Here is a 14430-nt window from a genome sequence, read left to right as displayed (position 1 = left end):
ACGAATTTTAGGTCCGTTTGAAGGTTCTGGTACGAGCCGAAACGGGGGGGTGTTCGGCTCATCCTTAATCACAGCCAGTAATAAGCGATACATTAACAAGGTAAAGGGGAAAAATAATACTGGGACCTGATCCAGAAGTGGAATGGGAGAGTAAACTTCGGTAATTTCTGGAGATACACTTAAAATAACCGCCAAAAAGTTGTATTTAATGACGTGTCCCTCAGTCACTGGACAATAAAAAAGTAACAAAATTCGAACACAATTTAAAAAAAAAAAAAAAACCCATTTAATATTTCACTAACAAAAATACAAAATATTCATAAAAATCTAGACAATCAGTAAACAGTGTACAAGACTGCGGCCATATGGTACCCTCCTATGAGGAGTGTCTATGTAGGAACATTCTCTGATGGTATAGTCCACAAGGGATCAGCAAACCCCCACCTAAAAATGTGTTCACAGCGGTCCCTATAATGGGGCCCCCCAACTAGACAATTCTACAGGATCGGACGCACTGTCTAGAGACTGAGATCGTCGGTCGTATTCGCCACTTCTATTCCACGACGGTCCTCAGCGAGACCTACGGAGCTCCTGGGAAAGGATGGGACGTTAGTTGCCCCCTCCCTCGTGGGAGGGACCTGCATGATCCGGTAGGCTCCAAGAGACCGCCCCCGCTGGTCACAGGCTGGTGAGGGACCCCCCGCTCTCCACCTCCACCGTCTGATAGTGAACCTGAGGATGGATCCCCCTCCGCTCACCGTAGTCAAAGAGTCCGAGGCCATAGAGTGCTGAAACGTCGGTGACGGTGGGGTAGAACGGTTCCGTCTTGATCGGGGCAGGGTACGGCACGTAACTGTGAGAGAGAAGAAGGTTATTGGTTAGTAAGATTTCCATAAAAATAAAAAATAAAAAAAAAGACAATATCATCCAGTGCCCAGGGCAAAGATGGCTCCTCTCCTTGCCGTTTCCAGCACTGGGCTAACAGAAGTAGTGATGCCACTGTCAATACTCCTGTCAGCCTTATAGTAGAAGGAACTTATGGTGCCCCCCATCCCTACAATACACACTGAGCCCAGGGCAGCCTTCTCTTCTGCCCACCCCTTGTCCCAGGCATGCCGCTGCCATTTCTGACCACCTTCTGAAAAGTCGAGTTGCCTGGCTGCCTTTGGTTTTGATCACCAACCTGGAACAAGCATGCAGCAGATGAAGTCCAGAGTTAATGTCCACACTTACTAAAGGACAATATGCAGTCCCAACTCATCCTCAGAGAAATGGAGACGTTGAAGAATTTGTGATTTTTTTTTTTTTTTTTTTTTTTAGAACTTTAGAGCAAAAGAAGTATCTCTCCCCCCCCCCCCCCCCCCAAGGCTGGTCAGCATGGAGATACATTATTTCAATTGTAGGATATCTGACGAGTCCTTCACCTTAGAAGATCTACAATACGCTAAGCCCTTGTACACACGGTCGGAGATTCCGACAACCAAATCCGTCGGATTTTGTCCGAAACTGTTGAATACACACAGTCGGACAAAGTTGTCGGAAAACCCGGGTGATGACGTTATTTCGTTATGATGGGACTACGTTCACGCTAGTAGCCAATAGCTTTGGTGTAGGAATTTGATCTGAGCATGCGTGGCACTTTGTCCGGTCGGAATTCGTTACACATGATCGGAGTATGTCCGGTCGGAGCATTTTGTCGGAAAATTTTACCGACATGTTGGAAAACTTAGTCCGTCGGAATCAGTCCGATGGAGACCACACACAGTCTGAATATCCGACAAAACGGTCCGATCGGACACACCGTGTGTACAAGGGCTAAGGATTTAGTACAAAAAGGTTTCTCACCTGGGGTGCTAAGAATATGGGACACGCTTTGGCAGGTATTTTGGCACCACAAAAAAGGGGTTGCCATGGTACAGAAGGCTGGTCGCCAGCACCATAGCAACCAATGGAGCTCTAGGGCCAGGGAGCCATTCACTGTTATCCACTCTGATGGGGCGGGGGTGACCCATCATGCAAACAGATGGGGAATTTTGGGGGGGGGGACACCAATGCTAATGGATGGGGAAATATCTCATGCCAATAGGGCGAGGGGGAGCTTTCATGCTAACCAATGAGGGGGGCGGGGAACTCATGTGAAACAGACAGGGGAGGACCTCTCACGCGTACAGATGGGGTGGGGGAAGACTTATGAGAACCAATAGGGGAGGAGTCTTTCATGTGAACCGATGGGGGGGGGGGGGGAAGAGGACACTCTCTAATGCGAAATAGATGGGGGGGGGGACCTCTCACGCAAACAGATAGGGGGGCCTCTCATGCGAACCGATGGGGGGAGGGGATGGAGACTCATGCGAACCGATGGGGGGGGGAGAAATGGAGACTCGTGCGATCCGATGGGGGGGGGGGGGGGAAATGGAGATTCGTGCGAACCGATGGGGGGGGGGGGGGGAGAAATGGAGACTCGTGCGAACCGATGAGAGGGGGGGGTGGGGAGAAATGGAGACTCGTGCAAACCGATGAGAGGGGGGGGTGGGGAGAAATGGAGACTCGTGCAAACCGATGAGAGGGGGGGTGGGGAGAAATGGAGACTCGTGCAAACCGATGAGAGGGGGGGGTGGGGAGAAATGGAGACTCGTGCAAACCGATGAGAGGGGGGGGTGGGGAGAAATGGAGACTCGTGCAAACCGATGGGAGGGGGGGGGGGTGGGGAGAAGTGGGGACTCGTGCAAACCGATGGGAGGGGGGGTGGGGACTCGTGCAAACCGATGGGAGGGGGGGGTGGGGACTCGTGCAAACCGATGGGAGGGGGGGGTGGGGACTCGTGCAAACCGATGGGAGGGGGGGTGGGGACTCGTGCAAACCGATGGGAGGGGGGGGTGGGGACTCGTGCAAACCGATGGGAGGGGGGGGGTGGGGACTCGTGCAAACCGATGGGAGGGGGGGGGTGGGGACTCGTGCAAACCGATGGGAGGGGGGGTGGGGAGAAATGGAGACTCGTGCAAACCGATGGGAGGGGGGGGTGGGGAGAAATGGAGACTCGTGCAAACCGATGAGAGGGGGGGTGGGGAGAAATGGAGACTCGTGCAAACCGATGAGAGGGGGGGGTGGGGAGAAATGGAGACTCGTGCAAACCGATGAGAGGGGGGGGTGGGGAGAAATGGAGACTCGTGCAAACCGATAAGAGGGGGGGGGTGGGGAGAAATGGAGACTCGTGCAAACCGATAAGAGGGGGGGGGTGGGGAGAAGTGGGGACTCGTGCAAACCGATGGGAGGGGGGGTGGGGACTCGTGCAAACCGATGGGAGGGGGGGTGGGGACTCGTGCAAACCGATGGGAGGGGGGGTGGGGACTCGTGCAAACCGATGGGAGGGGGGGTGGGGAGAAATGGAGACTCGTGCAAACCGATGGGAGGGGGGGGGTGGGGACTCGTGCAAACCGATGGGAGGGGGGGTGGGGACTCGTGCAAACCGATGGGAGGGGGGGGTGGGGAGAAATGGAGACTCGTGCAAACCGATGGGAGGGGGGGGTGGGGAGAAATGGAGACTCGTGCAAACCGATGAGAGGGGGGGGGTGGGGAGAAATGGAGACTCGTGCAAACCGATGAGAGGGGGGGGTGGGGAGAAATGGAGACTCGTGCAAACCGATGAGAGGGGGGGGTGGGGAGAAATGGAGACTCGTGCAAACCGATGAGAGGGGGGGGTGGGGAGAAATGGAGACTCGTGCAAACCGATGGGAGGGGGGGGGTGGGGAGAAGTGGGGACTCGTGCAAACCGATGGGAGGGGGGGGGTGGGGACTCGTGCAAACCGATGGGAGGGGGGGTGGGGACTCGTGCAAACCGATGGGAGGGGGGGGTGGGGAGAAATGGAGACTCGTGCAAACCGATGGGAGGGGAAGTGGGGACTCATGCAAACCGATGGGAGGGGAAGTGGGGACTCATGCAAACCGATGGGAGGGGAAGTGGGACTCATGCAAACCGATGGGAGGGGAAGTGGGGACTCATGCAAACCGATGGGAGGGGGGGGGATGGAAACTCATGCAAACCGATGGGAGGGGGGGGGATGGAAACTCATGCAAACCGATGGGAGGGGGGGGGATGGAAACTCATGCAAACCGATGGGAGGGGGGGGATGGAAACTCATGCAAACCGATGGGGGGGAGGGGGGATGGAAACTCATGCAAACCGATGGGGGGGGGAGGGGGGATGGAAACTCATGCAAACAGATGGGGGGGGAGGGGGGATGGAAACTCATGCAAACAGATGGGGGGGAGGGGGGGATGGAAACTCATGCAAACAGATGGGGGGAGGGGGGGATGGAGACTCATGCAAACCGATGGGGGGGGAGGGGGATGGAGACTCATGCAAACCGATGGGGGGGGAGGGGGATGGAGACTCATGCAAACCGATGGGGGGCAGGGGGGATGGAGACTCAAGTGATCTGATGGGGGGAGGGGGGATGGAGACTCAAGTGATCTGATGGGGAGGTGACATTCATGCGAACAGGTAGGGGGAGAAACTCTAATGTGAACAGATGGGGGGGGGACCTCTCATGCAAATGGATTGGGGTGGGGGGGGGGACACTCATGCAAAACAGATGGGGGGGTGGAGACTCATGTAAACTGATGGGGGGGAGAGGGGGGGGGAAGGCTCTCATGCAAACCGATGGGGGGGGGGGGGGGGGGGGGAAGAGACCTCTCATGCCAATGGATTGGAGCGGGGGGGACACTTATGCGAACAGATCGGGGGGGAACCTCTCATGCGAACCAATAGGGTGAGGGGGGGAGAACTCATGCACACCAGTGGGGGAGGAGACTCTCCTGAGAAACAGACGGGGGGGGGGACCTCTCACGCAAACAAATGGGGGGGGGGGGGAAGACTCATGCGAACAGATGGGGGGGGACCTTATGCGAACCAAAGGGGGGGGGAATGGGGGAGGAGACTCTCACGCAAACAGATAAGGGGGATCTCTCACGCAAACTGATGGGGGGCGGCGGAATGACTCATGCAAACTGATGGGGAGGCAACACTCATGCGAACAGGTAGGGGGAGAACCTCTAATGTGAACAGATGGGGGGGGGGGGTGCGCTCTCATGCAAACTGATGGGGGAGGGGGGAGACATGTGAGGAGTGAGGAGACTCATGAGAACTGATGGGGTGGGGGAGGAGGAGGAGACTCAAGCGAAACAGATAGGGGGGGACCTCTCACGCAAACTGATGGGGGGAGAGGGGGATGAAGACTCATGGAAACAGATGGGGGAGAGGGGGATGAAGATGGGGGGGGGGGGGGGAAGAGACCTTTCATGCGAACTGATGGGGAGGTGACACTCATGCGAACAGATAGGGGGAGAACCTCTAATGTGAACACAGGGGGGGAGGTGACATAATCATTCATTGCTATGGTACTGTCGCACAAGCTGCCCGCCCCATTACAATGCATAGTGCCGGTTGAGGGCAGATGACACACAATAAGTCAGGCAGAGACTGTCCCTGGCCCGCCCCTCTCATTCATTGGCTTTCAGTTAGGGAGGCTCAGCACCAATAGCGGTGTGTCTATCAGGAAGATATGTACAGTGCTTCCCACCAGCCATGATGTATCCTTCCATAGAGAAGCACAGAGACCCAGTGATGACATCACAGTGACTAAAATACGGTATGGAAATGTTATATTGAAAAACTACAATTATGTTGATTGGGGGCAGAAGACAGACAAGATACAAGCAGACTAAAATATCAGATTAAAGTGTAGGTGAGGGCAACATTTAATTTTTTATTTTTTTTATTTTTTTTTTCCGGATGGTGTGGGCCCCCCTTTAAGGGCCCATCTTTGTCCCTGTAAAAGGAAGAATTAGTGTCTCTTCCAGTGACCATTGTCAAGACATAAAGCAAATGAAATCTAAAAATGTTAAAGTTGTCACCACCACAGGAAGTGAGTGGAAGTCTCCAGTGGGGACACCTGTTCCTGTGACAACTAAGAGGGGACCTGTAGATATTTTCCTTTCACTTCCTGTTAGGGTCACCGAGACAGGAAGTGACGGGGAACCTCCTTAACAGGACTCAGGCAGCAGTTCTCTCTCCAAAAAAACAGAAGTAAAAATTTTGCATTTGCATTCACATGGAGGTCAGGGAGGAAGGGACTTCATAAGAGTTTTTCAGCTGGCCATACACCATACAATCTGGATTGTACAAGCTCTCCAATTTGTACCCAGGTGTGCAGACCCTTATACTACATTGTTGGTAGACCCAAAGCTCACCACACAAGTTACAATCTTCTTTAGATCCACCAACAATTATTTAGTAGGAGAACCTACCTGACCACAATAAAAATCGGTCGGATTGTTAAGGTTAGCCTTGGTAGATCTAAAAAGGAGATTGAATAGAGATTGCAGGTTCAGACTGCAAGATATATGGCCAGTTTAAAGCTCACTCCACACACACACCAATCTGGTTGTACAATCTTCTTTATAGCTACCAAATAGTACACAGTGAAGGTCTTTCCCGATTGGATACAGATTAGGTAGGTCCTCACATTGCATTGTTTAGGTGAAATTGATTGTACAACGTTTGTAGGGTCAGCTTGTAAAAGGTGTATGGTGACCCCAAGGGTGTTAAATGATAAAACAAGCCCCCCACATTCGAATTGGTGAAACCATCTAAACCCAACCCTATGGAAGCCCTACCATGCCACTGGACCATTGGGTTTGGCACAGAATTGGACCGTGTTTAGCCAATGCTGGGGTCTACGTTAGATCAATGACTTGTGGCAACCTTGGCAAGAAATCCTAATTGTAAGGGTACAATTTATGGGGGGGGGGGGCAGTAGGGCATGTAAGTAAATTATGGGGGTGCAATTTATTGGGGGGCAGTAGGGGATGGGAGCAACTTATGGGGTACAGTAGGGGGTGGGAGCAACTTATGGGGTACAGTAGGGGGTGGGAGTAACTTATGGGGTACAGCATTATCTGTGAGGGGGTTACAATCTTGGCACTCACCTGTAGGGGTCCTGGTAGGTGTTGTATTGGTACGCCTTCTCCTCCTCTTGCAGGGCTCTAGGCTGAGGTTGGTGCTGGTGATGGAACTGGAGCTGGGGTTGGGGTTCCTCCAGTGATGGTTTTGGGGGTACAGATGGTGGAGGGGGTATTTGGGGAACCTTGTTGATTGGCTCCATCTTCTTCTTCTTGCGAGGGGTGTATTTGTACCCTGGGTGGTCCCGGGCGTGCTGGACCCGTAGTCTCTTGGCCTCCTCCCGGAAGGGTCTCCGGTCCTCCTCGGTGAGACCCCTCCAGACCTCCCCCAACCTCCGGCTGATCTCTGAATTGTGCATTTTGGGATACTGGACGGACACCCTCTTCCTTTCTTCACTGGACCACACCATAAAGGCATTCATGGGGCGCTTCACTATAGGAGGGCCACTGCTGGAGCCCTTCTCCTTCTGGGGGGCCTTCTCCTTGGCCTGCTGTGGCTGGGGGCCCTTGTCTTTAGGGGGCTGAGATTCTTGGCCTGGGTAAGAATGAGGCTGGGGATCCCTCTCTTGGGGGGTGTCCTGCTGCTGGTCCTTGTCCTGGGAATGTTGAATGTGTGGGGACTCCAGTTGGGTAAAGGGGCCCCTTTCCAGTGGTTTCTGCAGTTGCTGGTCCTTGTCCTGGGGATGTTGAATTTGTGGGGACCCCAGTTGCGTAAAGGGGGCCCTTTCCAGTGGTTTCTGCAGTTGGTGGTCATTGTCCTGGGGATGTTGGATGTGTGGGGACCCCAGTTGCATAAAGGGGCCCCTTTCCGGTGGTTTCTGCAATTGGTGGTCATTGTCCTGGGGATGTTGGATGTGTGGTGACCCCAGTTGGGTAAAGGAGCCCCTTTCCAGTGGTCTCTGCAGTTGGTGGTCCTTGTCCTGGGGATGTTGGATGTGTGGTGACCCCAGTTGCAAAAAGGGGCCCCTTTCCAGTGGTTTCTGCAGTTGGTGGTCATTGTCCTGGGGATGTTGGATGTGTGGGGACCCCAGTTGCATAAAGGGGCCCCTTTCTGGTGGTTTCTGCAGTTGGTGGTCATTGTCCTGGGGATGTTGGATGTGTGGGGACCCCAGTTGCATAAAGGGGCCCCTTTCTGGTGGTTTCTGCAGTTGGTGGTCATTGTCCTGGGGATGTTGCATGTGTGGGGATCCCATGTGCATAAAGGGGCCCCTTTCCAGTGGTTTGTGTAGCTGCTGGTCCTTGTCCTGAGGATGTTGAGCGTGTGGGGCCCCTGGCTGCATAAATGCTCCCTTTTCTTGCGATTTCTGAACTTGCTGCTCTTCGTCTTGGGCCTGCTGAATGTTTGGGTCCCCTTGTATAAAGGGGCCCCTTTCCAGTGGTTCCTGCAGCTGTTGGTCCTCGTCTTGGGAACACTGAATGTGCGGGGCTCCCCGCTGCATATAGGGCCCCCTTTCCAGTGGCGTCTGCAGTTGTTGGTCCTTGTCCTGGGACTGCAGGAGGCGCAGGGCCCCCGACTGTATATAAGGGCCCCTTTCCTGCGACATGTGCATCTGTGTCCCCCAGTCCTGGTAGGCTTTGCTATGAGGGGCCTCTAGATGCATCTGATGGCCCCGGTCCAGAGTCTGGAATAATGTTCCTCGGTCCTGCGTACGGGTAACCCTTGGAGGGGTCTGGGGGCCCCTGTCCTGGTGACTTGGCAGCTCCGGTCCCCTGTCTTGCTGAGGGCCCCAGTCCTGGTAGGGATGCATGCTGTGGCCCCTTGGCTGTATGTAGGGATCAGTCTCATGGTGGCTTTGGAGTTGTGGACTTCTTCTCTGAAGCTGCGAGCACCAATCCTGAGGAATCTGAACGTGCGGGGCCCCTGCCTGAACCTGGGGTCCCCTCTCCTGCTGGTGCTGCATGTGTGGGGCCCCTAGTTGGGCCTGTTGGCCCCTGTCCTTTAGGGAATACAGCTCAGGACTCTCCATCCAGCAGGTGCTCAGTCCTCTCCTCCTCCTCCTCCTTACTTTCCTCTTTCTTCCACCCCCCCTTGAGTGCTTTAAACTCCCCCCTTGCCCCCAGGAGCCTTCCAGCCAATCACAGGAAAGGCCCCACCCATCCACCCTTCCAACTGGGACACTTAACCCTTACTGTGCCTGAGAGCCCCAGACCCCTCACCTGAGCCTCCTTCCGCTTCCAAAACAACTTGACGTGCTCCTTTATCTCCCTATCTAATCTGCCTAATCTCCTTTTCTTTTTTTAGATTGCAAGCTCTTCAGGCTAACATACCTTTCTATGAGAAGACTTCTACAGACCCTAGAAAGGACATCGCCTTCATCTATCGGGGGCAGGGGGCAGAGAGGAGGACGAATCAGGAAGAGGAAAAGTAACAAAACTGACAACAAAGTAACAAAAAAAGTAACAAAAGTTTGAAACAAAATCACTAAAATGTAAACAAAGAGAACAAAAAAAAAAGAGAATGAAATAAAAAAATAAACAAAGAAAATAAAAAATAAACAAAGAAAATAAAAAAATAAAATAAACAAAGCCACTGGGATAAAAATATAAAGAGTGGGCGGAGCTCCACAACCTTTACTATTGTGTTTTCGCCCCGTTCTTTAAGGCACATCGACAGAAAAACTGTAAAAGGTAATAAAAAAAAAAACAAGGTCATTTAAAAAATAAACAGGCAGGATCCAGCATAAAAACATTTTCCAGCGTTCTGGACACCAGATCCCTCCGTCACCTACGATCGAAAATTGCTATCAGGTTTTTTTTTTCTGTTATTTTTAGATTTTTTTTTTACCTTTTTCAAAGTTTTTTTTTTTACCTTTTTCAAAGTTTTTTTTTTTTCATTTTTCTTTTTGTACTTTTATTTTTTTTCTTTCTTTATGTGTTTTCCCCACAGTTTTTTAAGGCACTTAGACAGGAAAACTCTTAAAGGTAATAATAAAAAAAAAAAAAAAAAACAGTTAGGGTCCAGTGTATTTTTTATAATTTTATTTAACCTTTTTAAAGTTATTTTTTATTTTTTTGTACTTTTTTTTTTTTTCTTTCTTTCTTTATGTGTTTTCATCATGTTTTTTAAGGCACTTAGACAGGAAAACTCTAAAAAGGTTAAATAAAATTGTAAAAAATACACTGAATCCTACCTGTTTTTTTTATTATTACCTTTTAAAGTTATTTTTTCATTTTTTTTGTACTTTTTATTTTATTTTTTATTTCTTTATGTGTTTTCACCACGTTTTTTAAGGCACTTGGACAGGAAAACTCTAAAAGGTAATTATAAAAAATACACTAGATCCTATCTGTGGGGGGGGGGGGGGGGCAGTAAGGGATGCAAGTCATTTATGGTGCCTTAAAAAACGTGGTGAAAACACATAAAGAAAGAGAAAAAATAAAAGAAAAAATACCAAAAAAAATGAAAAATAACTTTAAAAAGGTTAAATAAAATTATAAAAAATACACTGGATCCTACCTGTTTTTTTATTATTACCTTTTAAAGTTATTTTTTTTTTCATTTTTTTTTTGTACTTTTTATTTTATTTTTTCTTTCTTTATGTGTTTTCACCACGTTTTTTAAGGCACTTGGACAGGAAAACTCTAAAAGGTAATTATAAAAAATACACTAGATCCCATCTGTGGGGGGGGGGCAGTAAGGGATGTAAGTCATTTATGGTGCCTTAAAAAACGTGGTGAAAACACATAAAGAAAGAGGAAAAAATAAAAGAAAAAATACCAAAAAAAATGAAAAATAACTTTAAAAAGGTTAAATAAAATTATAAAAAATACACTGGATCCTACCTGTTTTTTTATTATTACATTTTAGAGTTTTCCTGTCTAAGTGCCTTAAAAAACGTAGTGAAAACACATAAAGGAAGAAAAAATAAAAAGTACAAAAAAGTACAAAAAAATTAAAAATAAATAACTTAGACAGGAAAACTCGAATAGGTAATAAAATAGAAAAAAATAAAAAAAATAAAAACAGGTCGGATCCAGCGTACAAACATTTTCCAGTGTGCTGGATAACCAATTCCTTGTGATCGAAAACTGCTGTCACATTTATTTTATTTTTTTGGTTATTTTTAGATCTTTTTTAAAGTTTCTTTTTTATATTTTTTGATGTGACCAACATTCAGTTACTCAGCATGATCAAAAATTGCATAACTTTTTTTTTAGATTTTTTTTATTTCACTTTTTGAAGTTTTTCTTATTTGTTTTTTACTTTTTGAAGTTTTTTTTTTTTATGTAGTTTTTTTGTTACTTTTTAAAATTTGTTTTCTGTTTTGGATGTGTTTTCACCACGTTCGTTAAGGCGCTTAGGAATTTTTTTTTTTTTTTTTTCAAGCCGCACCATTGATGTATAAGGATTGATCGCTGAATTTATTGATCAGCGAAGCCATTGTGGCTGATTTATAAGTATTGATCGGTGATTTTCTTTTATTGATTCCCATAGCTGCTTATGTAGGAAGACTGATCAGTGAATTTATTGATCAGTTTAGCCACTGTGGCTGATATATATAAAGCTCGTTCAGTGATTTTTGTTTTTTTTATTGACTCCCATAGCTGCTGATGTAGGAAGACTGATCAGTGGATTTATTGATCAGTGTAGCTGATATATATAAAGATCGATCAGTGATTTTTTTTTAATTGATTCCCATAGCTGCTGATGTAGGCCTCCAGTGAATTTATTGATCAGTTTAACCACTGTGGGTGATACATAAAGATTGATCAGTGATTTTTTTTTATTGACTTCCATAGCTGCTGATGTAGGCCTCCAGGGAATTTATTGATCGGTGTAGCCACTGTGGCTGATAAATATAAAGATCGATCAGCGATTTTTTTTTTTTATTGACCTCCCATAGCTGCTGATGTAGGAAGACTGATCAGTGGATTTATTGATCAGTGTAGCTGATATATATAAAGATCGATCAGTGAATTTTTTTATTGACTCCCATAGCTGCTGATGTAGAAAGACTGATCAGTGAATTTATTGATCATTGTAGCTGATATATAAAGATGAAACAGATTATTTTTTTTTTATTATTGAATGATGCAGCTGCAAGATGACTGACCGGTCACTTTATTGATCAATGTAGTCACTGGAGCTATTATATAGATATGGACTGATATCTATATCTATACATACACACATTATATATATATATAAATGACAGGCCAATTCATTTTTTTATTGATCCAAGAAGCCGATGTTAAAGATGGACTGGTGAATTTATTGATCAGCATAGCTGCCGGGGCTATATAAAGATCTCTTTTTTTTTTTTCCATTGATCCCCATAGCTGCTGATGTAGGAAGACTGACCGGTGAATTTATTGATCAGTGTAGCTGTTGGAACGGATATATAAATATCGATTACCGGTCCCAGGAACTGATGTATAAAGATTGACCAGTGAATTTGATTGATCAGTGAAGCCATTGGGGTAGTATATAGAAACAGACCGTTTCATTTTTTTTGTATTGATCCGAGCTGCCAATGTATAAAAACTGAGTGGTGAATTTATTGATCAGTGTAGCTGATAGGGACGATATACAGAGACAGACTTTTTGTATGTATCTGAGGACCTCGAAGATCGATCGGTGAATTTATTATTTAGCGTAGCCACTGGGATTGATATTTAAAGACAGACCGAATAATTTTTTTTTTTTATGTATCTGAGGAGCCGATGTATAAAGCTTAATCAATGAATTTATTGATCAGTGTAGCTACTGAGGCTGATATATAAATGTGTATTTATTCATTATTTTTATCGATCCCATGATGTCTAAAGAACAACCGGCGATTATTATATTTTTTATTGAGCAGACGCTGGGGGATCGATTGTATAAAGAGTGACCGGAGGATGTATTGATTAGCGTAGCTGCTGGGACTAATATATAAAAATAGACTGATTAATTTTTTGTATTATTGATTCGTTTTTATTATTGATTAATTTTTTTTTTTTATCAATCTCTGTATCTCTTTTTTTTTTTATCAATCTCTATATAAAGAGTGACCAGCGAATGTATTGATCAGCGCAGGCCCTGGGAAACAAATAATTTTTTTTTAAATCGATCTGAGGATCGTAGATGTAGAGACAGTGATCTTTTTTTTTTTTAAAGTGTAACTAAATAAAAGTCAGTTGTTCCAGTGTCCCAATCCTGTAGAAGGGAGGAAAAGCTGGGAATGGCGGTGTGGCCGGGCAGGGGTTGCGCACACACACATACACATACACACACACAGGGGAGTAGTCAGCAGTCCCCTGCAGCTCCATATCCATGACTATAGGGCCATTTCCATTCCTGTGTTGGATGCTGAGGGCTGGGGGGCTCTCCGGCCTGCCCCCTATACACATGCACATAGCTCAGATGCACTTCTATAGACCCCCTACAGAGCCCCCCTCCCCCCTCTCCTCTGCTGCTTTGTCCTGCACAGGGAAGGGAGGGGGTGGAGGTCTGTGTCCCCTCCACTGTCCCTGTGTCCCCTCCCCCACCCCTGTGTCACTCTCCATACTGAGCATCCAGAAAACATCTTCTCTGATTATAAGGGGGGGGGGGGGGGACAGGGAACTGGGTTGTCGGGGGAGGGGAGGGGGGAAACAAACAGAAAAAAGGGGAAATGAAAAAAAACTTTACAAAACTTTATAAAACTTAAACAATGCAAAACTTTGCAACTGTAATTCTCAGTATCTGTTCTTATTCTGTATGTATGGACTCTGCACAGTACCACTTCTCCTGTCCTGTATGTCGGGTGTAATTCTCAGTATCTGTTCTTATTCTGTATGTATGGACTCTGCACAGTACTACTTCTCTTGTCCTGTATGCCGGGTGTAATTCTCGGTATCGGTTCTTATTCTGTATGTATGGACTCTGCACAGTACTACTTCTCTTGTCCTGTATGCCGGGTGTAATTCTCGGTATCGGTTCTTATTCTGTATGTATGGACTCTGCACAGTACCACTTCTCTTGTCCTGTATGTCGGGTGTAATTCTCGGTATCTGTTCTTATTCTGTATGTATGGACTCTGCACAGTACCACTTCTCTTGTCCTGTATGTCGGGTGTAATTCTTAGTATCGGTTCTTATTCTTTATGTATGGACTCTGCACAGTACTACTTCTCTTGTCCTGTATGTCGGGTGTAATTCTCAGTATCTGTTCTTATTCTGTATGTATGGACTCTGCACAGTACTACTTCTCTTGTCCTGTATGCCGGGTGTAATTCTCGGTATCGGTTCTTATTCTGTATGTATGGACTCTGCACAGTACCACTTCTCTTGTCCTGTATGTCGGGTGTAATTCTCGGTATCGGTTCTTATTCTGTATGTATGGTCTCTGCACAGTACTACTTCTCTTGTCCTGTATGTCTGGTGTAATTCTCGGTATCGGTTCTTATTCTGTATGTATGGTCTCTGCACAGTACCACTTCTCTTGTCCTGTATGTCGGGTGTAATTCTCGGTATCGGTTCTTATTCTGTATGTATGGTCTCTGCACA

The 14430-nt window shown here is 47.3% G+C and overlaps 1 protein-coding gene across 1 annotated transcript; it reads right to left on the bottom strand.

Moving 5' to 3' along the window:
* Positions 1–269: 269 nt before the first annotated feature.
* LOC143961674 (uncharacterized) lies at positions 270–8965 on the bottom strand. The gene is made up of 2 exons (XM_077470994.1): positions 6988–8965; positions 270–853 (listed from the first exon to the last, which is right to left on the bottom strand). Exons 1-2 carry the CDS (start codon positions 8925–8927, stop codon positions 679–681), a joined length of 2115 nt encoding a protein of 704 aa, XP_077327120.1. The 5' UTR covers positions 8928–8965; the 3' UTR covers positions 270–678.
* Between the last annotated feature and the right edge of the window lie 5465 nt (positions 8966–14430).

This window comes from Lithobates pipiens, unplaced genomic scaffold (genome assembly GCF_037356315.1).
Source record: "Lithobates pipiens isolate NorthernLeopardFrog02 unplaced genomic scaffold, aLitPip1_a1.2 Scaffold_8, whole genome shotgun sequence".
Classification (NCBI taxonomy): Eukaryota; Metazoa; Chordata; class Amphibia; order Anura; family Ranidae; genus Lithobates; species Lithobates pipiens.
Note: the sequence above shows the minus strand (reverse complement) of the source record. Positions and strands in the feature narration are given on the sequence as shown.

Coding starts and splice junctions, on each gene's coding strand:
- LOC143961674 (XM_077470994.1), bottom strand. CDS start 8,927: ATGGAGAGTCCTGAGCTGTATTCCCTAAAGGACAGGGGCCAACAGGCC. Junction 854..6,987: donor ACCTACCAGGACCCCTACAG/GTGAGTGCCAAG, acceptor TCTCTCTCACAG/TTACGTGCCGTACCCTGCCC.